Raw genomic sequence first — 23872 nt, 5'->3', positions numbered from 1 at the left:
AATGTTTTAGTGTTTACTACTGCATATGATTCCCTACTTACTCCCTGGATAGTCTTTTTCCTGATCTTGATTTAAATATTTCAGATGTTTCATCATTTGGAATGAGATCATGTCAAGGAAGTCCAACTCTTCCTTTAAAAGAAATCAGGAATAGATATTCAACTTAATAAAGTGCATTTTTGGCATCTATTAAGATGACCATATTTTTTCTTTGACCTACTAACACAGTGAAATGCATTGAAAGATTTTTTAATATTGGATCAGTCTTGCATTTCTTGTAACACTTGGTTGTCATATATTATTATCTTAATGTAGAATTGAACTTTGGTTTTGCATTTTATTTAGAAATTTAACATCAGTGTTCATAATTGTCATTGGGCTGCTATTGTCCTTTTATGACTACTTTTACTTACAGTCTTTTTTATACTTTTTTTTTTTTACATGTAGATCACTACTTCTAGAAATTCATCTGGTGTAAGGTATAAGGCCAAGATCCATCCTTTTTCTCCAAGTGCTTAGCCAGTTTTTCCAACATCATTTGCTGAATAATCATTTACTACCAATTTGAAAAATTAAATTCTTTCATAGACTCGGATCCACTGTTGTGTTTTCTATTCTGATACACTGCATTTCTGTCTGTTCCTAGCTAAGGCCACACTAATTTTATTGGTTTTACCATCAGAAAGACCAGTCCTTCTTCACTTCTAATCATGAATGAAATTCTCCCTGGTCTTTAGTAGTTTGTTTTTTTGTTTGTTTGTTTGTTTGCCTGGTTTACCGTGGGAATTTAAATAATTTGTTTAATGTACCAAAATATTCTTGGGAATTTCACTTGAATTGTACGGAAAGTACAGAACCACCTTAGCACAATGGCATTACAATTTTATTGTGTATATTTTCTTATTTAAAGATATATCCCTTCACTTATGTCTGTTACTAAGGTTTTATTGTTTTCTTCAAATTGGTCTCATAATGTTTATTAATTAGTTTCCTAGGCATTTTAAAGTTTTCCTTCCATTGTGAATGAGTTTCTTTTTTGTTTGTTTTATTTTCTAAGTTACTAGATTATATAATTTCTACTTTTAAAATTTATTAATTTTTGTTGGTTAACTAGTATGTGATTAAATTTTATTTATCATCCATGGATATTAGACCATATGTATACCTGATGGATAAAAATTTTTATATAAGAAATATATTGATTACATTTGTCAAATATCTTATATTTTTGTTTACTTGACCTGTGAAGACAGAGAAGTATTTTTAAACTTTCCACCAGCACTGCTTTACTTGAATCTCCAACACATTGCTTTATAATTTATGCTATATTGTTTAGTTCACATGGGTTTTCGTTATGGACTATATTTCTAATCAACATAGAATACGTTTCTGTCACTTTCCATGCTTTTTAAGTCCTTTGTCAAAAAAAATTTGATAAGCTTAGATTTTAAAAAACATTTTTCTGCTATATCTTTGTCCATCCATTTATCTTTTACCTTTCTTTGATATTTTAATTTTCCGCCAGTAATTTGAAAAAGTATAATTTAGTTTTTATTCTAGTAACAGTTCCCAGTAAATTTTGCTTGTCTTTATAATGGCAAGAATTAAGTAATATTTATTCTCCTCACTGAATTTCTTTTTTAAGTTTATTTATTAATTTTGAGACACACACACAGAGAGAGAGAGAGAGCGAGAGTGAGCACGCATGCACGCAAGCAGGGAAGGGGCAGAGAGAAAGGGAGAGAGAAAATCCTAAGCAGGCTCAGTGCTGTCAGCATGGAACCCAACATGGGGCTCTATCCCAGGAACCATGAAATCATGACCTGGGCCAAAACCAAGAGTCAGAGGATTAACCAACTGAGCCACGAAGGCGCCCTTCCTTGCTGAATTTCTTAAGAATTATTTGCATTATGTCTTATAAATACATACACATACACATATACACATACATAATTCCTTTCCAGTACTTGACATTTTTATCTGATTTATCTTTTAATTTCTTAGTTGGCTGAATCTTTTTTCAAACAAAATTTTCCTGAAAGGTATGTGAATATTAAGCTTTCCAAGCCGAACTTAGGTTCTTATACTCTGACTATCTTTTCCCCTAAATTTACTGACAATAACCCCTATGCCAATTTGAATATTTTCTATTCTACATTACATACAGAAAAAAGCCAATTTAGTACATTTCTCTTTTGTGCGTAGCCTGTTTTCTGCTTCTGGATGGATGCTTGTAAAAAAAAAAAATACTTCCTCATCTTTGGAATGAAAAAAAGTCAGGAAAAGATCTAGGTGTATGTTCTTTCATTAATTTTGGATAATACTTTGTATAGGATTTGAGCCTTTCCATCTGATAACAAATATCTCCAGCTTAAGAAATATTTTTCTATAATTTTTTATTATTACTTTTCTTTTGTCCTTTGGATTCTTAAATCTATTCTCAACTTTTTTTGTATTCTAAGTATAATTTTTTAATCTTTATCATTTTACTTTGAGTTCTTAGAGAATTTTTCATTGTTGTCCCGTAATTCACCAATTTTTAATTGTTTTGTTTGTATTCAACTTCCTGTTTGCAGCTTCCATTGAAAATTTTTTTATTGTGGTAAAATATTTGTGTCATAAAGTCTACCATTTTAACCATCTTTATGCATACAATTCACTGGCTTTACATTGTGCAGACATCACAATACTTTCCATCTCCAAAACTCTTCATTATCTCAAACTGAAACTGCCTCAAGCTCTAATCTCTGTTCTACTTTCTGTCTCTATGGATTTGTTTACTTTAGGTACCACGTGTAAGTGGATTTATATATTTGTTCATTTGTTTCTGGCTTATTTCACTTAACATGTTTTCTTTCTTTCTTTCTTTCTTTCTTTCTTTCTTTCTTTCTTTCTTTCTTTCTTTCTTTCTTTCTTTTTACAAATAGTTTATTGTCAGGTTGGTTTTCATATAACACACTTAACATGTTTTCAAGGTTCATCTCTGTTGTAGTATATTTCAGAATTTCATTCCTTTTTAAGGCAGAATAATATTCCATTGTATGTTCCATATTTTGTTTATCCATTCATCTGTCAGTGGACATTTGGGTTATTTCCATCTTTTGGCTGTTGTGAATAATGCTGCTATGAACTTTGTCATGTAAATGTCTGTTGAAGTCTCTGCTTTCAGTTCTTTTGGGCACATACCTAGAGGTGGAATTGCTAGATCATATGATAACTGTATGTTTAAGTGTTTGAGGAACCACCAGACTGTTTTCCACAGTGGCTGCACCATTTTACATTGCTCTCGGTAATGCACAGGATTCCAAGTTTTCCACATCCTTGCTGACACTTGTTATTCTCTGGTTTTTGTTTTTGTTTTTTAAAAAACAGTCATTCTAATGGATGTGAAATGGTATCACATTATGGTTTCAATTTATATTTCCCTAATGTTTAGTGATATCGAGCATCTTTTCATATGCTCATTGGCACATTTGTATATCTTCTTTGGAGAAATGTCTATAGAAGTCTTCTGCTTATATTTTAATTGAATTTTGTTGTTGTTGTTGTTAAGTTCTAAAAGTTCTTTATATATTCTGGATATTAATCCCTTGGTAGATATATGATATGCAAATATTTTTCTCCCATACTGTGGGTTACCATTTCACTCTGTTAATGGTGTCCTTTGATGCACAAAAGTTTTAATTTGGATGAGTCCAGTTTCTCTAGTTTGTTATTTGTTGCCTGTGCTTTTGGTGTTCCTGAGAAATTGCCAAATCCAACATCATGAAGTCTTTTCCCTACGATTTTTCTAAGGGTTTTCTAGTTTCCGCTCTTACATCTAGGTCCCTGATCCACTTGGAATTAATTTTTGTATATGATTTTAAATGGTGTCCAACTTCATTTTATTGCAAATGGACATCTAGTTTTCCCAGACCATCTGTTGAAAAGATTGTCTTATCCCCATTGAATGGTTAGCACCCTTCTTGAAAGTTGCTTGACTATATATGCAAAGTTTTCTTTCTGAGCCCTCTATACCTCTTTATCCCTATACCACACTGTTTTGATTACTGTGGCTTTGTAGTAAGTTTGAAATCAGAAAGTGTGAGTCTGCCAACTTTTCTCCTTTTGCAAAAGTGTTTTGGCTATTTGGGGTCCCTTGAGATTCCATATAAGTATTAGGATAAGTTTTTCTGTTTCTGAAGAAAGATGTCATTGGAATTTTGATAGGGATTGAATTGAATCTGTGTATGACTTTGAGTGGTATTATCACCTTAACAATTTTAAGTCTTTTGAACCATGAGCACAGGCTATTTATTTATTTATGCTTTCTTTAATTTCTTTCATCTTTCATTTATTGTTTTCAATACCATTGCATTTTTTACCTGACAGATAATCTCTTTCAACCCTATGAATATTCTTCTGAACCTAAATTTTTCCCTTTGTGTATTTGTGTGGTACCCTGCTATTGTGTTGGAGATGGAATATTTTCATCATGAACATGAATTAGAATTGCTTTATGTGCTCCCCTGTTTTTTAAATGAATTTCCTTCAAAGGGAAGTTTTCTTAAATTCTTCAAATTGGTCCTCTTCTTCCTAACTTCTGAGACTTTCCTTAGCATAGTGACTCAAAAGAGGAGCAACTGGGTTTTTCAGTACTGGGGTTGGGGGTGAGTTCTGTCAGGGATCATGAAAAATCTTTGTTGAAAAGCTGAAGATCCCAGGCGAAAGACAATGGGCTAATTTAAGTGTAGTATAATCTTTACTTAGAAATAGCAGAGACTTAGTAGTGTGTCCAAGGTAAGGAGGAAGCTGGAGCCAAAAGAAGAATGTCAGGTGTAGTTGTTGGATCGCTGTGTTCAGAAATGAATCCACCACAAGCCACGGACTCATTCTCTGTGAAGAATTCCAGGCTGCTAGGCCCTTCGTCAGCCTGATCTCAGCAACTCTACTTCTTGCAGGAATTATCCCAGGTACCTGGCATGTGTATGGCACTCTTACCTATTTTCCACCATGGAAAAACACTTCCCTATATTATACTAGTTCCGCTGTTTTTATAGCATTTGGGAGGAAAAAAGGGGGAAGTTAAGATGTGTAGACCCAGATCATGGTTTTCACCTGGAAATCTCACCTTACTTCTAAACTTTGCAAGATTAAAAAACAAAGCATAACCAAACAACCATAGGCCAAAGAATTATTACATCTTATCCAACTCTCGCAATGGCCTCATATCACTACTCAGGAAAATTATTCTCAGAGAGATTGAATTATTTGCCCAAGTTCATACAAGTAGCCAGTGGTGGTAGATTTTTTTTAACCAACAAAATTAAAAATTTTTGATCTAGTGATTTTTTTTCCTACTACATTATTACATAATCCACCCAATTTACTGTGTCTGGATACATGCTGCTATCTTTGGTTTCTTGTCTGTGGAACACTTAAACAGAACCAACCACTATGTATATGTACACATACTTTGGTGTCTATATACAAACCTTTGTTAATGACCTACAATGTACCAATAATCTAGAATACTTTTCTCAACTATATTAAGAGAAAATTGATAATACCTACCTTGTTAGGTTATTATGAGAATCATTTATTATACGTATTGTGTAGATGAGGATACTAAGTCAATGAAGGCACAGGGCTACTCTGCTGTAAAAGTTTAGGGACTTGGATTTGAACCAGTCATGATGTCCCCAGTGTCCACACTCTTAATCATTATACTATAGAGTTTCCCACAATTTTACAATTATATACAGTTTTAAGTAAAAAACAAATCCTAGCATAGACAATTCACCACCCCAAACCCTCAGACTTCTTCCAGAAAACACGTCTCTGAAAATATATGCCCTCTACACATTTTATCTTCAGGATTTTGTAACAACTTGAGCTTGGAAATACTCTTCACAAAGAGGTAAAGAGGTAGCATCAGCATTTCACAGATGGGGTTGAGAGGTTAAGTATTTTGCCTATTGCTTAAGGAGTCGGATTGAAAGCCAAGGACTCTTGGCTCAAACTGCTGAGTGGAAACCAAGAGACCACACTTCTCCATCCCTCTCAGTCATCCTTTGGTTTGGTTGAGAGTGTGGTTTTGCCATTAGTGTCACAGGGGAAAATGACATATTCCGAACACATTGCTTGATTCCTGGAGCAGAATGATTACAGGCTGTCATTACCAAGAGGCATAGTTCTAAAAGCCTTTTCTAAATTTAAAAATAACACGAGAGAAAAAGAATCTCCAGATACTTTGCACTTGAAAGAACCTGGATTTGTTCCATTTTTAGGTACACTTTATTTAGGTACCAGAAGATTGGATGAGAAAATTAAGAGAAATAGGAGGCATGCATTTATTATTCTCTTGTCCTGTTGACTGAGAGAGAATATCCCAGGATCTGGGTCCATGGGAAAGTTCCTTACCTCTCTGTGCCTGTTTCTTCATCTATACAACGAATAGAATGATAGACCCTAGCACATAGAACTGATGGAAGGATTAACAATGCCAGGCACACTGTAAGTGTTGTTACTTACTGTTGTGGTTGGGGTTTAGACAAACAGCTAAGGAATCACCCCAAATCCTCCTGGACCCACCCTACTCAAATTATCATAGCACACCCAGCTACAATCCAGAGAGCGAGCTCCCAGTTCTCTGTGGTTCACATCCTTCTCTGAAGTTCCTAACATTTGGTCAATCTATCCCTATACAGAGGGATATAGGCTTCAGCATGAGGCCAGAGAAAAGTTTGGGTTTTTTTCCTTTGTATAATGTTTCTAGCGAGACTTCTTCCAGACAGGAGCACACAGGCAATGTCTCTAGAGGAAGTTTGTCTAAGGGCTCCTTATACTGAGTCTCAGTGATGATAAAAAGAACCCACCTGAAGCAATCCAGCTATTCTTGGAGCAGCCTGATTTGTGAGAGTAGTGAGGTCCAGTACTGCTCATAATCTTCTTCTGGGGGTACCTCTGTTAGAAGAAGAAAGTAAAGTATACCCCTGGGGTCTTAGCATATAGTTTGAGTTGGCTCATCAAAAGCAAACTTTTTCTTCAGTATCCTTTCATCTTTAAAATGCATGTGCATTTGTATCCTATTTAATAATATACCAATGTTTGCTTTTATTTAAAAATCATGTTGAGGGCTTTCCCAAATTATAGAGTATAACTTATTCTCTGAAAAAAATACATATACATTGTGTGTGTGTGTGTGTGTGTGTGTACCCTGTGTCTTTGTGTACAGTACACTATTCTAGCCCAAGTCTGGACACCCCAGTTGCAGTAGACACAATACAGATTTTGTACCCCGATCAGTCTGGGTTCCAGGCTGGCCTCCACCAGCATAGCACGTGATTACACTTCTCTGAATCTGTTTTCTCAAATGGACGATGAAGATAATGGCGCCCACCTTATGGTGTTGCTGTAAGGCTTTTGTAAATTACTGTATGGAAAGTGCCTGGCAGAGATCCTGGCATGGCCCAGATGCTCAGGAAATGAGCATCCTTCCTCACCTACTCTCCCGTGTGTGTCAGGCACATATAAAGAATAAAATCCGACAGAGAAGCTTGCAGAAACATTCATTCTCGTCAGGATGAAGCCAGCAGGACAAACGACCGAAGTGGTCAGTGGAACCAGAGAACAGTAGGATGCTCAGATCTGAAGAAAGACAGCCAAAACCAACTGATTTTTGGTGGCCTGGCAATAGCAAAATACTATTGGTCGACATAGGCTAGCTCCACAGCACCGCTTGCCCATCACCTTACAGCCCCTTGGCCTCTAGGGCTAAGCCTAAGGTTTTGTGCCACCCTTGAGCAGCTCTGACTACCTCCTTATGAACCTCAGGCTCAGCCATTGGTGCTCACCCTTCACAATTTCTTAAATTATTAAATATTTCAAATGTAGTAAAAGTACACCAAAAAAAGCAGACTCATTATCCACCGCCAAGCTTATGAAACAAAATGTTACAAGGATTGACACCTCTGTGTACACTTGCCTTTCTTTTTCCTCACCAGAGATCATCGCCATCCTGAATTTGAGCTTATCATTTAACGGATGCTGAATATTTTTGTATATCTGTGAGCAATACGTTATATTTTTCAGATGAAATTTTATTGTATATATTTTTCTTCAACATGCTTTTACACTTAACATCATGTTTTTAAGGCTTTTTCTGTAAAGATACACCTACCTGTGGTTGGTTCATCTTAACTAATGTCTACTTTTCTCCTGCATCATACTATATGTAATAATGTACCATCATGTACTTATCTGTTCTCTTCTTCATGGACAGTTAGTTAATTTCTAACTTTTTGTTGTTGTAAACAAACTTGCAGTCAACATTCTTATACCTGTCTTCTGGGGAGTGAAAAGCAAGAATTTCTCTCTGATATACAACAAGGGATTGAATTGCTTGTTGATTGATCTTGTGATATGTGAATGTATAACTTCACTAGGCATGTTTTAATTGTTCTCCAAAGGGGCTGTACCAATTTTCATTCCCATTAGTGATTTATAAGAGTTCTCATTGCCTCTCAACATCTTCTATGATCCTCCAAGTCTTCCGTTCAAACAGATTGTGCCCACCTATGACTTGTGGGTGGGGTTATCTGGTATGAACATAGTACATACCTCCCACCCCAACCCAACATTGCTCCAAAGTGTGACAGGGAAGTCCTATCTTTGGAAGAACTGTAACTTCCACCAGGCTATACTTAAAGAAATGTGGTCTGACCAAAACAGAAGATGCTTGCCTATCATCCCCCCTGGGGTACATTCAGCTTCTACCCAAGAGGATGATTCTGGGCTCCACAGTCTCTGTTGCACAGGACTTGGCAGAGTGTCATTCTGTCTTATGCCCCTGCAAACACTTATTGTGGTCAGTGGTATTGGGCTTAAGTACATCAACCTGACCATTTTAGATTCTACCAGCACCCAGAGAGACCTACTCCCTATTGAACTAAGAGGAGCATGGAACAGAAGGTTCTCATAAGAGAAAGCAATATATTTTGGAAACCCTGAGTACAGAACCACTCCCATCTCCTTCAGAATTTGGCTCAATAGGGGAAAAGGGTTAGTGACGGGAAAGTTACAGAGATTCACTTTGAAAGTGAAGTGGTACCATAGGAAACTGCATGGTGAAAACCACGGGATGAGTGAGTAAACAACCAAAGCAGAGTTGTGTAAAGAGGAGTTTGTTTGGACAAATTCATCATGTTGCCCTGTGATTAAACCATCACTCCTATCCTTTATCCAGCTTAGCCTTCAACTTTTGGAAATTCCCTGGTGGGTTCCTCTTAGTAAACTTCAGTTATGGGTCTGCACCTGACCCTGTGCCACCCTGTGAACTACTCCTATCTGCCAAATGTAGCCTTTCCAGTTCCTGGCAGATGCTTACTCTTTGGGCTCTACATAAAATCAGATATGGCATTCTGAGCTCAAAGGGAGCCGCTAGATCTTATAATTCCACACCTTCGTTTTTACATTTGAGAAACCTAAAGTTGACATCCCTAGGAAGCGGCAGAATTAAGATTTAATCTCAAGTATATCTTCTTCCACAGGCCATGCTCCCTTGATTAGCACCACAGTCTTGGGAAGAATGCAATTAATTACCTTGTAAAACAGTGTCATGGGGGGAGTCTGAGGGGAGTTCTGGGCCACTCCAATCTTCAGAGTTCTAGAAGAGAAGGAACCCCTACACTGAAATGAGAAAGAACAACTGATGAAGGAGATAGAGAGTGCACCCCATAATGGAAATTAGGGAAAGCATTTTAACTTGAAGGGGAGGCTAACTGTGTCTGATGCTATAAGAGGTTGAGAAAGATGAAGCCAGAGAGGTGACTGTTGGGTTGGCAACATGGAGATGGTTGGGGACCAACAGAAACTAGAGACAAAAATCAGAGCAAAATGGGTTAGAAGGGAAGGCTTTCCATTTTAAAATGGCGGGTAAAGACATTTTTACCCTTTCTGTCACAAAAAGCACCCCAGAGGGGCACCTGGGTGGCTTAGTCGGTTAAGCGTCCGACTTTCGCTTAGGTCATGATCTCGCGGTTCGTGGGTTCGAGCCCCACGTCGGGCTCTGTGCTGACTGCCAGCTCAGAGCCTGGAACCTCTTTCGGTCTGTGACTCCCTCTCTCTCTGACCCTCCCCTGCTCACGCTGTCTCTCTCTCTCCTAGAAATAAATAAAACATAAATTTAAAAAAAAAAAAAAAAGCACCCCAGAACCAGGAGAATGTGAAACAGAACCATAAAGCCCATCTTTGAGGACACTAAGAAATATGTAAGCCATAAGACTACTATACATATCAGGACAGAAGGAGGACAGAGAAGTGACAAATGATGGAAGCTGTGTGGAGAAAAGTCAAATATAATCCTGTGGAATGAGATGCTGAAGAGAAACAAGTCTGTAGCCTAGAAGAACCCTAGAAAGATCAAAACCTGGAACTGTCAGATACTGCAGAAAGCAAGGAAGGGCTAACAGGGTGAAAACTGGAATATTGTTCAAGAGTTTATCTTAGGAGCTGTTCAACCTTCAGAACCACCACCTTCACTGCTTCTGAAAAGTACCTCTTCTCTAACTACACCAGAGAAGAGAAGTATATTCTCTGGCAAAATTAGACAAGGATGGTTTCACCATCAGACATCAGGCCAAGGGAAGTTATGAAGACATCTGCATAGCAAATGTGACTGCTTCCAGCCCTCCCCCTTTTCAATTCCAGACTAACAACTAAGGAAAGAGTTTGGAAACTACTTTTCTGTAGAAATATATATCCCGGGACAGGGGGAAGGGGGCGGGATGCACATACACTGATGTTTGAGGGTCCCCAACAAAAGAGCCTGTTGAGAAAAGCTGGCCATCCACCAGTTGGCATGCCCCACCATTCATGCAAAGCTTTCAGCAAGTTTTTCTGTCTCGCTCAAGTGCTATGAACAGACAGCCAGAGATCACTCTATATTTCAAGAAAGTCTCCACCAGGAAAGATAGGGGAGTGGGGAAGCAAGTACCATTTCAAGAAGTTGTGCTATGAAAAGAAATGCAAACAAATTGGTCAATAGCTAGAGGGAGATGTGGGGTCAGAGATGACTTATTTATTTTTTTAAGATGAGAGATACTAGAGTATATTTATATGCTTGTAATCAGCCTCTAGAATTTTTCTTCCTGACTTGAAACAAATGTGTAGTCACGAACATTTAGAAACAGCCTTCACAGTATCTCCGCTTCTGGTTAGGATGTAGAGGAATGTGAAGAACCTTCATTTCCATGGTCAACCAGAAAAGTCCTAACGAAATAAAATTCATATGTTTCTATGGGGTTAGCAGACACACAGGAAGCACTGGTGAACAAGCCCTGTATAGTTGAGCAGAAATCTTCAGAAGCTTCCATACTTGGTGATGGATGTGGTCTGGGTAGGAGCAATTGAAAAAATAGGCTAGCCATAGACAGAGACTTTTCAGAGATGAGGAAAAGTCAACTGAACCTTAATCAGCAATGTGTGCCAGAGGAATGGATTATCTGAACAAGTCCCAAGTGAACAAAAAAAATCTGACTGACAGTTCTTCAGCTCACCAGAACCTCTACATTTTTTCCAAGAAAGTAGCAGTAGAACTGCTTTTTACCTTTTTGCTGAAAGGTAAAGAGAAATTGCATGATCCTTTGTGATGCTTAGATTCTGGAGTTCTATCAAGCTTGAATCCAAAAGTCAAACAAGAATAACTGAAGCTGCACCCAGCTCACTCCCAACTCAAATGCTGAAAAGACCACAAAGACAGGGCAGGGCAGAAGTCTGAGAATTAGGCTAATAACAGGGAACATACTCTAATTAAAGCTGTGACCCAGCCCAAGCTCAACCTAACTCAAGGAGGAATCTAAATAATCAGCTCTCCCAGCCCCCACCACCATAGCTCACAAAGATAGAAGGCTCTGCAGTGAGTGAACAAAACAAATCAGTGTTGTACCTAAGTTTCCACTGTTTTTTTTTTTTTTAATTCACAGTGTTTAAAACACAAATTAAAAGATTATGAGGCATGGGAAAAGAGCAGGAAAATGTGACCCATAATCAAGGAAAAACACAGTAATAGAAGCAAACCACAGGTCATTCAATGGTTGGAATTACCAGACAGGGATTTAAAGCAACTATTATAAACATGTTAAAAAATTTACAGGAAAAGGTGAATATAATGGAGACACAGGATATCAGAAAGAAAAAAAAAAAGAAGTTCTGAAGACCAAGTGAAACTATGGCGTTGAAAAATACAATGTCTGCAGAAAAGTGATTGATGAACTTAAAAACAAGTTAATAGAAATTATCTAAACCGAAAGAGACACAGGGCACCTTGATGGCAGTCAGTTAAACATCTGACTCTTGATCTCAGTTCAGGTCATGATCTCACAATTTGTGAGTTCTAGCCCCACATCGGGCTCTGTGCTGATGGTGGGGAGCCTGCTTGGGATTCTGTCTCTTTCTCTCTGCCCTTTCCCCACTTGTGCTCTCTCTCTCTCTGTGTCTCTCTGTCGCTGTCTCTCTCTCAAAGTAAATAAATAAACTTAAAATTTTTTAACTGAGACAGAAAAATGATGAGGAGGCAGAGGGGGGAGATGGACCAGCTCCTATGATTTGTGGGATAATATCAAGTGGTCTAATACATGTATAATTGGAGTACTGAACATGGTGTTCTGCACAAAGATCCAAAAACCTCAAAGAATCCCAAGCAGGACAAATATATATAAGTATATAAATAAATAACCATCATCTAAGTACAAAATAGTTGAATTTCTGAAAACCAGAATAAAGAGGTAATCTTAAAACTTAGGGAGAAGGGAAAAGACATATTACAAAGAGAGGAGCAACAGTGAAAATCACTTACTTTTCATCAGAAAAAAAAAACAAAGACATGCAACCCAGAGGACAACAAATTGATGTCCTTAAAAAGATGAAAGGAAATAAAGACAACAACCTAGAATTCTATATCCAGTGAAAATAACCTTAAAATTACAGGCAAAAATTAAGACATTAAAAAAAACTGAAAAAGTTATCATCAGCAAACCTGCACCAAAACAATAACAACAACAGACCACTAAAGGAATTCTTCAGGCTAAAGGAAAATGATGCCAGATGTAAACTAGATCTACAAAAAAAGAAGGAGGAATAACAGAAATGATAAATATTTTCTTAATTTCATAAAATGATGATTGTTTAAGATAGATATAATAACTGTATTTTTGAGTTTATTACATATAAAAAGTAGAATATATGACAATAGTAACATAAGGGGTGAGAGGTGATATATGGAGAATATTAAAGAGTTCTTTCACTAAATGAAAAGTGGCATAATATTAAGTTATGGTAGCCTGTTATATAAAATAAAGATGAAAATTGAAATCCATAGGGCAACTACTATAGAGAAGATGTTACTACAGATCCTACAGATGTTAAAAGGTAATGAAGGAATATTATGACAACTTTATAGAAAGAAATCCAGCAATTATAAAGGAAATGAATAAATATCTGTACATATGACTTATATAAATTATAGCTCACTAAAAAATATATACAGAGAGAGGAAAAGATCTTTGGTTCAGCATGCATCATGAAATTATTAATCACGTTCGCCTCTCCTTAGGTAAAAGTCCCAAAGAGACTATGATTTATATACATTGTAAACAAATGAGTAGGGTTGACTGTTGAACATTATGACTCCAAAAGTAGCAAGAAAATGTCTTTAATTAATCTATGATCTTTTGTTCTGTTCACTCCATATTTTTGGTACTCAGCAACTAGAGCCATAAGGCCATCTGGAAATGTTGTAAATGCAGCATTAGTGGTAATAAATAGTGATGTGTGTTTACAATATAAGTTGAAGCTCCAAAGCCAATAACTGCCGGACATTTGAGAGAAGTCCAATTCCACAGAAGCTCTTTTACTAAGAAGCAAGAAGTCGACAATGCAGAGCTGATGTTGGATTATTTTGGGGTGGCAGTGGAGATTGTTTTATAGACTGAAAATGTGGTAGACATTGCATAAGCCCAAGGAGGATTTTGCAGTAGGAACATCACTAGGATACTTAAGAGGAAAGCTTGTTGAATGAAATGCTTCTTGACTTGCATATGTGTGTTCATCCTTAATGTTTTCATCAGCAAATATTATCGAAATGTCACATCACAACCAGAATCTCAGAAAGTAATCTTCATCAAGTATGGGAAAATTCCCTGTTCCCAGGGCAACAGAAAGTCCAGCAGACACCGTGACTGATCCTCCCTCCCACTACCACCAACCAGGGCCGCGATGGGCACATGGTGCATGCTCAACAAATACTTGGGGAAATGAATGAATGGATGCATGGATGCATGGATGCATCCAAGCTGGAATCATTCATTTGACAACAGATCATCTACTCTGTGCCCATCATTAAGTGTTACAGAGATGGTACAAGAAACACAAGACATGTGGCCTGAAACCACTTCACTTATATGTGGGAACATTGGCAGACATGAAACTGCTAAGGAAAACAGGAATAGCAGCCTCTCTGTAGAATTCCCCGCCTCTCTCATTTCCCAGGAAGATAACATTTCATTTGGTAATAACCAAATCCTCAGAGAGGTTCTTATCACCCCCTTTCAAAGATCTTTCTCCCAGTTTGCTTCTGTTTCTAAGAGAGCATTAAAAAAATAGGCCCTTATTAATAGTTCTATTGTCCCACAGTTAAAACCAACCCACATTTCCCACGAAACCATCTGTTTTGTTTTCTTAGATGTTGTAGGTGCTTAGAGAATGGGCAGGGCATAGGGAGGTGGGGCCGTAAGTCATTCGATCTTCTCATAAGGAAGGGTATTTTATGGAGAGGTTGTGATCACTGCTCAGGACTAGTGAGTTCCTATCTTGCCAGACACCAAGTGTCAAGGAGAAGGACATTTTCCAAAACAGCCTTTGCTTGTTCTGGTACCAAAAAAAATAGAAAGCTCAAGAAAATACTTGTAAAGTAAAGGAAATAGGCTTAGAGAAAACACCCCAGTTCCCAGGCTTTATTTGGCAAAGAAAAAATACAAGGATGCCAAGGAACCTTTTCCACACCCCCAGTATGCCTTTTTTAACCCTCTTTTTTTAAGTTTCAGTCTTAACGCAATATTCCAATTTTAGTGTTGTCAAAATGTCCCAAACTTCGCCAAGATAAGACCACATTTGCTTTTCTTTTTCACATTTGCTTTTAATGCCCAGTCTCTTCTCACCTACTTATCAGAAACTAACCCCTCCTCCTTAGTGCCCCAACTATTCTGAGGGGCTCCATGTGCCACCTCTGTGTGCTCAGGAACAAACTGCCATTTCCTATCCCAACCTCACCTTCATATCCCAGCCTCACCCTCTCACCACATTGCCACCGTCATTACCCTCACAGAACTGCTGACTGGCAGGGCAGTACTGCCTCCTGCCGGCTGACTGATAATGCCACCCTATCCCCTCCCAATGGCGGCAGTGATGGGGGACACTGCTTTCATCTTTATCTGCCCTTCTAATGCACAGATATTTTGCCCTTTCCTATCACCAAACAACAGCGTTGAATTAAAGTCTAGAACTGGTCAGGGCAGACAGTAGCTAAACAAATCATGACACAATCAAATGTTACTGGTTATAAAATGTCCTAAGTGCTAGGAAATAAAAATTGTTGGGTGCCATGAGAAAGTCTAAATCTGAAGAGGGGAAGTCAAGTAAAATTACTTTGAGCAACTAACATTTAGGTTGGGGCTGAAGGCTGGGTAAGAATTAGCCCAGTGAAGAGCTAGGCAAATGGTATCTCCAGTCCACAGGCAGCAGTGATTGCAGGTGTCAAGGGCCTGTTGAAGAAAGCTACTTGGGAAGACCTGGGTGGGGGGCACGGGGCTCAAGTGAGGAGACTGGGGGCGAAGTCATACAGATAAGGCTGGACAGGGATGCAGAGGAGCCATCCATCTAGATCTTGGAAAACCATGGCAAGGATTTCAGATTTTATATTAAGTGTAATCAAATGCTGTTGAAGGATTTTGAGCAGGGGAGTGAATGGCATGTTTTGATCTGTATTTTAATAATGACTATTATGACAGCTGTGTAGAGAATGAATGGAGGAAGGGCAGGAGGGCAGTCAAAAGATAGCAAGTGTCTTAATGGTCTAGGCGAGAGATGCTGATGGCTCAGACCATGGCACTGGCAGAAGAGATAGAAAAGTAGAGAAGTAGTCTAGAGTAGCACTGATGGACTTGATGACAGTTTATGTAGGGGAGAGGAAGGAGAAAGGAGAGTGAATGTGGAGAGTCCAGGAAGGCTTCTGGTTTCTGATGGGCAGCTGGGCATGTGGTCTGATATCTGGGCACTGATAAGAAAAGTAGACAGTGGGACCTGGGTGACTCAGCTGGTTAAGCATCTGACTCTTGATTTCAGCTCAGGTCATGATCTCACGGTGGTGAGATGGAGCCCCACCTTGGGCTCCCCACTGACAACTCGGACCCTGCCTCACTTGGGATTCCCTCTCTCCCTCTGCCTCTCTCTCCTGCTCACACTCTCTCTGTCTACAAAAAAAAGAAGAAGAAAGAAGGGAGGGAGGGAGTGAGGAAGGAAGGAAGGAAGGAAGGAAGGAAGGAAGGAAGGTATAAATTACACTTTCTTGCCCTTTGAGCATGGTATAGAGCTATTTAAAAGACAAGAACATGGATATAAACATCTTAAATACCAGAGAGAATGGTCCACAAAGATTCATTCTGGTCCCCATACCATCCACATTTCCCACCACCAGTGCCATAACCACTTCCACTTTCTACCCTCCTCCACCACCTTGAGCAACCAGAGTAAGAAAACACAGGCACCAGCCCACAGAAAACACTCTTGGTTGTCCTGGAAAGCGTAGATTGCTTGGGCTTTTATTTTCAAAGCTGACTACACGGTTTCCTTTGGCACATCCGTGCGGGTGGCAGAGTTTGCTCCAGACGCCTGTCCCTCCCACCCGCGGTCCCTGCGGCTACGGGCTTTTGGTATTCCCCTCTTTCCAGCTCCCATGAGCCATTTGTATCTTGATATAAAGTTGCCTGAGTTGTCGTGTGTCCCCTCTGGAGCAGTTGCATTTTAGGATTCATTTCCAATGTAGAATGAAAACTTTTTCCTGTTAAGGGCAGAAAACTTTTATGAGCAGGTGGGTATTTCCTGCAAAAGGCTCCTTTCTCTCAATCCTTGAGATTTCAGTTACCCCGCACTATGGCTGACCCTGAAAGGATAACGTACTATAAAGACGTTCCCCCTGATAGGCTTTTGGGGGACCCTTGGGATAATACGGCAGCATCCACGGAGGTAAGAAAAAAGTTAATGCACATGCCTATCCACAGCAAAGCGTACTGTGCCTGAGAAGACTAACAGGTTGTATTTGGATTTCAGGGAGCAGATCCGTCAGGGCCTAGAAGAACTCCAGAAGGTCCTGCCGGGAGGAGACACTTACATGCATGAAGGATTTGAAAGGGTAATTTTAAAACAGTTTCAACTCTAAATATAAAATGTGACAGGGAAACATTAACATAAAGATGGCTGATGAGATAAGGCACATGTAACAGAACAGCACCCAGTGGCAAACAAAGTTTTCCCACAAGTTTGTACACTGATAACTCTATCCAAAAGAAGTGAGTGTCTTTGATCTTTCCCTGACCCAATACAGGGCCTGTATACCTAATGCATTGTATACCTAATGCTTGGCTGACACTATGACTCATGCCACACTCAAGTCCTCGGCATTCCCAAGGTAAACTTTTCTATACGGTGCATCCGTGGTTGAGACAGAATGCCAGTGACTTCAGTCTTAAGGAAAACAAGTCGGAATCTGTGACAAGTAAGACATGATCCATGTTCACAGGTGTATTAGTTAAATATCAGGGTAACTTCAGATGAATGCCATCCATTGAGATTTGAGCGAAGCCTGGATGAATTACACAAAGAATCAAGACTGAGCCAGCCTATATATCCAGCACCAGAGCCCACTGCCCACTCTGGTGCTTGGAATAGCAAACAGAGGCTATATGTCTAATGTCTCTTCCATGTGTTTTTCAGGCCAGTGAGCAGATTTATTATGAAAACAGTCAAGGTGAGACAATAATATGAATCGTCAAACTTTTTTTCTGTGTTTGCTTCTGATAAATGTCTCAGTAACTTCACGTTACCAAAGACTTATATGATATTGCCCATAACCCTGCACACATCATCACATAGAAGGAATGTATAGCAAGATGACCCGCACCGGGTCAAATTCTACTGTCTTGTTAATGCCAAAAAAAGGTACATAAAAATAATGAGGATCCCATTATGGGCCACGGTCTATAATGCTCATGAACAGCTTTGCATGTTGAATTCATTAAACTAATAAGTACTTGGATAGGTTAGTAAAGTCTTGGATTTTTATGTCAAATTTAATTTGTTTTGTCCATTCCCAAGCTCCAAGCCTCTTCATTACTGTGATTGGATATGATATTAAGATGAAGTTACCAGTGTGATTTAAAGTCTGCTTCATTTAAATGAGAAAAATGTGCACAATGTACTTAACAGACTACTTAACATATAGAAAAGAATACTTGTCATTATAATTTTAGCTGTTACTCTGATTACTGCAGTGTCCTTCATGGATAGTATTTCTTTATCTGAGACAAATCTTTTGAAAGAGGTTCAATATTACAGTGGGGACTTTTCTCCCAAGCCTGTTGAGGTGTCTACTTCCCATTTCCCTCTCAACTACAACAAACAGAACAGACCCAGTATCGACACAAACGCTTGTTAGTATAAACCAATCATCAGCGATTTTACTAGAAGTCTAAAAATCACTGAAAGTATTCTAGTAAGTTTTGCCAACTGCTATGATAACTTCCGTTCAGCTTGTAAATCATGATGGCTCTGACTCCTTGCCCACTTCTTCAAGGGGTGATATATAAGGTCAACCACAGCATGTGAGAAAGACTCCTGAACAGCTCAGGTTGTAGAGTTTCCTCCGAGCCCTTGACCTCAATCGCATGGACTGCTAGTAGAAAATAATAGAAATTTGATTCACCGACGCTACTCCCAGATATGAATCCAGGGACCATTTATTGAGATAAGACTGAGAAATTTACAAACAAAACCTACTTTCCCAAGAGTCTGTCCCCACATGAAGATGCATGCTTCTTCATGCTGGACTTGCTTCTAGTCCCAAAAGAAAAGTTACTGGTTTTCACAATACTGACCTGGGGTGATTGAGCTTATAAGAGATCAACCCCCAGGCTGAGAGGGGTTTCCCTGAGTGCGGCGGGATGGACTGAGTGGGTCTGTGTTGTGTTGAGCAGGATACAGGACGGCCAGCGTCATCATTGCTTTGACCGATGGGGAACTCCATGAAGATCTCTTTTTCTATTCAGAGAGGGAGGTAAGCAATGGCCTGGCCTATATCTACACAGACATGAAAACAGGGCTCCTTCCTCCTCAAATGGGCTGCCATCTTTCTACTCAGACAACATGATCAGTGTTCTTTGTAAAACCCCTGGATCAAATAGTGTCTCATTTGTAAAAAGATAATAATAATTCATTCTTTTAAAGTGAACTCTTGTGTCTTACGCCTGGTAAATATTTTTCCCCTTTCAAAATACTTGCCTATTACCCTGTGTTTGGAGTGACTTTATTGAAAGCACTTATTTACCTGGCAGTTTTAACCTAAAATATATCACTTTTAAAAAAACATTGGTACCATTTTCCCTCCATTTCTACTAAAAACAGGAGGGAAAAGAAGTACTTGACTTCTTTGTACTTGACAAGAGCCAATCTTGTCAGAACGTATTAATCATGGATAGTCTCACTCTGAGAATCAAAGTTAAATATTAATTGGTAACAAAGTAAATTGTAATTCCTCCTGCAGTATTTCTCCTTCCTTTATGTTCTCAAAAAGTACTCTTCAAAGCAAGTGAAAGATTCTCTTTAAATGAAGCCTTCAAGAGTTTCAGGAAACTTTTTTATATTTATGTATTTATTCAGGAATTAAAAAGTATAGCTTATATTTAGGAAATCTTTTCTTTTTAAGCCTTAGATTTGAGCTACATGTATAATTGGACCAAGAAACTAGTTGAGCATCACTGACAAACTAAGAAAGGCTCATTCAGACCAAGTAAGAAAGAAATACAATGGGGAAGACAGGCAGTGAAGAAGGAGATTCTCGCCTCTGGGGGAGAAGTTAAGTAGAGCATGACACTTACCTCAAGTTCTTGACCATTGTTTGACTTAAATTCAGCTCCCTTGACAAATAAGAAGTATTCATTCATTCATTCATTCATTCAGTGTTAACTGAGAGCTCAGCATGTGCCAGGCACTTCCCTGATACTAGGGAAACAGGTGAAGAAGATATGGTTGCTGCCCTGATGGCACTTACTATGTAGTGACATTTGGGAAAGAGCATGAAGAAANGAAGGGGAGACACACAAGTAAATGTGACAGACCCTGCCTGAGCATTTGGAAAGTAATACATTTCTATATTCTAACGTTGACACTAACTATACAATGGGAATGCCAAATGGCTTATTTTGGGTGCTAAACAACCATGAAATAAAGTAAAAACCCTAATAAGGAAATAACTGAATATAAAATAAATGATGGATGTCAGAGGCTTAATATAGGGGTTAGTAGAAAAGAATTTTAGGTATGGCGCATACAAACTTGGAAAAGTATTTGGAGCGCCAGTGCCAAGAGAAGGAGGCTTTCTGAAAAAGAAAGATAAAGCCCAAGATATATAAAGAAATGAATCTTTCCATGTTTGATAATCCTATACAAAGCCCAACTAGAGGGGAAAAGTCACAGAAGTTATTACAGATAAGTCTGGAGCTAGACTGTGTCTAAACATTTGTTTTTTCCTTAAAGCAACAAAGCCATATTTGTAACATGAAGGAAAAAAGATATATATGTTTCTGTCCCTTCTAACATTCCGTGTTGCAGAATGTTTCAGTCACAAGTAGGTCTGAAAATTAAGGTGGGGAGTGGGAGAGGAGCGCAATTCAAATCAGTATGCATACATCGAGCACCTACTACATGTTTACTACCAATGATTTATTAAGCACCAACTGCATATTTCAGTAATTTCCAATTTCTGTTTTCTACTCTGAAACATAGAAGAACCTGAGAATAAGATATCGGAGCCTTACTAAAGCAAATATTAAATCAAGCCAGAACCTGGATGTTAATTCATTATGTTGCTCTCGTAATACTTAATTGTAAAGAAGGTCATGAATTCACCAATTCAAATATAGACTGTAATTCCCATACCATTAAACCAGTGTATTCTATGGGAATGAAAGAGGCCTTAGTCACAAAGGGTGCTGATATTTATAAGTATCTGCATTGTTCTAGGCCTTGTGTAGAGAAGGAGTTTTGCACGTGTTATCCCATTGAATCCCCAAACTCTTTGCAGAGCAAAGCCAAACCTAGGTGTTCCAAAGACCACATCTTTTCTACTAATATCATGCTGCTATTACAGAGGAAGAAAATATGTCAATAAAAATTCTTCACAGGAAAAGAATAATTTCCCCAGAATATTTGATAAGACTTATCTTAGCCTACAGTCCCTTTTCCTCCCTCCGTCTTTCAAATCTTTTCATCAAGACTCTACTTCTGTGGCTCTTTCCTAGCGCTTCCTGCTAGACTAATCACTCCCCTCATGTCCATGTGTATTACATTAGAATGTGATGTTTACCAGAGAATGAGCATCTTGGGAACACGGGTTGCCCTCTCTGCTGTGGTACCTGGCACATCGTAGGTGCTCAATAAATACCTGATCATGGAAGTTAGTCTGGTTAATCCAAAAGGAGTATGTTTGCCACTTCTCTCTCTCTCTCTTTTTTAATAGTTTATTGTTAAGTTGGTTTGCATATAACACCCAGTGCTCTACCGTTTCTCTTTCTAATGGCTTTTCTTCATTTACCCAGGCTAACAGATCCCGAGATCTTGGTGCAATTGTGTACTGTGTCGGTGTGAAGGATTTCAATGAAACACAGGTACGGTCGTGGATTTCCTCAGGTTGGGGGGCATAGTAAGCTTGTGAAGATAGAGAACATGTGCATTCCATGCAGAGGGGATATCAGCAGCATAAACACTCCTTAGATAGGTTATTTTTCCACAGATGTTGAGTCGGCGAGACTTACTGGATATGTAAGGGACATGAAGCCACGCCAATGCACTTGGGGCTTTTGCACACAGACTATCCAGGCAGCATCTTCCTTGGTTGACTTTCTTGGTAGATATTAAATTGCCAAGATGTCAAAACAGAGCTGAATAAAATTAGAAATTTTGCAGGGTATTTTTTCATTTAATTTAATGAATCTAATTTTGTTTAAATGTCAAACATCTCTTTTTTTTCCATTAGAAATTTGGTACATTTTCAACACGAAAAAATAAATTTACATTTGAGCATTGAACAATGCAGGGGGTGGGGTACCAACCTCATGGCAAGTCAGAAATCCATGGACCGCTTTTGACTCCCCCAAAACTGAGTAGGCTAACAGCCTACTATTGACTGGAAATAATATAAACAGTTGATTAATGAATATTCTGTATGTTATATGCATTATATACTGTATTCTTATAACACAGAAGCTAGACAAAAGAAATGTTATTGAGAAAATCACAAGCAAAATACATTTACAGTATTGTATCTATTTTTAAAAAATCCACATGTAAGTGGACCCACTCAGTTAAAACCCATTGTTCAAGTGTCAGTTGTAATTGGCAAGTGGGCAGAAAGTATGTACCAGTATATATATGCAAATTGTGAAATTTTACTAACAACCTATATAAATGTTCCTCATTGTAGTTCATCATTTCTTTTTGTTTTAAAGACATGGAAGAATGTTTATGTTAAGTTATTAGGTGAATAACAGGGTTACAAAATAATGGGAACAGTAGGAGTCCACTTTTAAAATAAATGTGTACGTTTGGCTAGGAGAACTTTGAAAGACTACATAGTCTATCAGATTAACAGTAATAGAAAAAGAATGGATGATAGATGGATGGATGGATGGATGGATGGATGGATAGATAGATAGATAGATAGAAACTTTTCTTTTTTATAACACTCTTGGATTTTCTGAAACTTCTCATTGATTATGTGTTACTTTTGCAATCAGTGAAAGTCCTGGCACTGACTATGACTTTAGCAGTGACAGAACTATAGAGATTTGGAATAGAAAAGTCCACAGATCAGATTCTCCTTTCTCCTGTCCTCTGCTCCATAAAGCAGGGGAGCCAAACCAATTGCCAGAGTCCTTTCCTCAATGAGCAATTTGGGCAAAAGGTAAGGGTCTCCATTCATTGACTTTGCCCAACACCAAAGGTTGAATTTATTTTTAAAGTTGCCCTGAAAGGAAATTTGAGTCTATCTGATTCAAATACAGTTTCCAACAGAAATTTGAGTGAATGGGAGAAAAATGAGCCAATGGCCTGCCCCCAAATCCATGAATACATCAACCCAGGCCAAATGTTCATCTAGCTGAGCAATCTTACCTCTGGTCCCAAGGAGAAAAACAATAAAACAAATGTAAAAGCTGGAGCCAACCCTCTAGCCCTGCTCCAGAGAGGCTGCTGGTAATCTCATTATTACTGAGGGCTTTTCAGTGAGGCCCAAGGCCTCCAGTTCCTCTGGGCTCTAAAAGTAGATGGATCCCCTTGACTAAATTCTCTGTGGCCAAGCCTGACACATCTCCATGTGTGTTTGTGTGCTTGCTGTGTTCTCAGCTGGCCCGGATTGCGGACAGTAAGGACCATGTGTTTCCTGTAAATGATGGTTTTCAGGCTCTGCAAGGAATCATCCACTCGGTGAGTAGAGCACTTCCTCTGTAGCTGGACATTGGGCACATTCTGACCCCTGATCCACTGGAAATTCCCCAGTCTTCTCTCCGGT

At 38.6% G+C, this 23872-nt stretch overlaps 1 protein-coding gene across 1 annotated transcript in view; it reads left to right on the top strand.

Moving 5' to 3' along the window:
- The window catches only part of ANTXR1 (ANTXR cell adhesion molecule 1), a 217487-nt gene that overhangs the window by 35628 nt on the left and 157987 nt on the right, over positions 1-23872 (top strand). The window contains exons 4-8 of the mRNA XM_077766377.1: positions 17362-17443; positions 18025-18058; positions 19284-19363; positions 21903-21971; positions 23707-23787. Of these exons, the coding sequence (XP_077622503.1) occupies positions 17362-17443; positions 18025-18058; positions 19284-19363; positions 21903-21971; positions 23707-23787 (346 nt within the window). The remainder of the gene's footprint in view (positions 1-17361; positions 17444-18024; positions 18059-19283; positions 19364-21902; positions 21972-23706; positions 23788-23872) is intronic.

This window comes from Crocuta crocuta, unplaced genomic scaffold (assembly GCF_008692635.1).
Source record: "Crocuta crocuta isolate KB4526 unplaced genomic scaffold, BGI_CrCroc_1.0 scaffold113, whole genome shotgun sequence".
In the NCBI taxonomy this organism is placed as follows: domain Eukaryota; kingdom Metazoa; phylum Chordata; class Mammalia; order Carnivora; family Hyaenidae; genus Crocuta; species Crocuta crocuta.
Note: the sequence above shows the minus strand (reverse complement) of the source record. Positions and strands in the feature narration are given on the sequence as shown.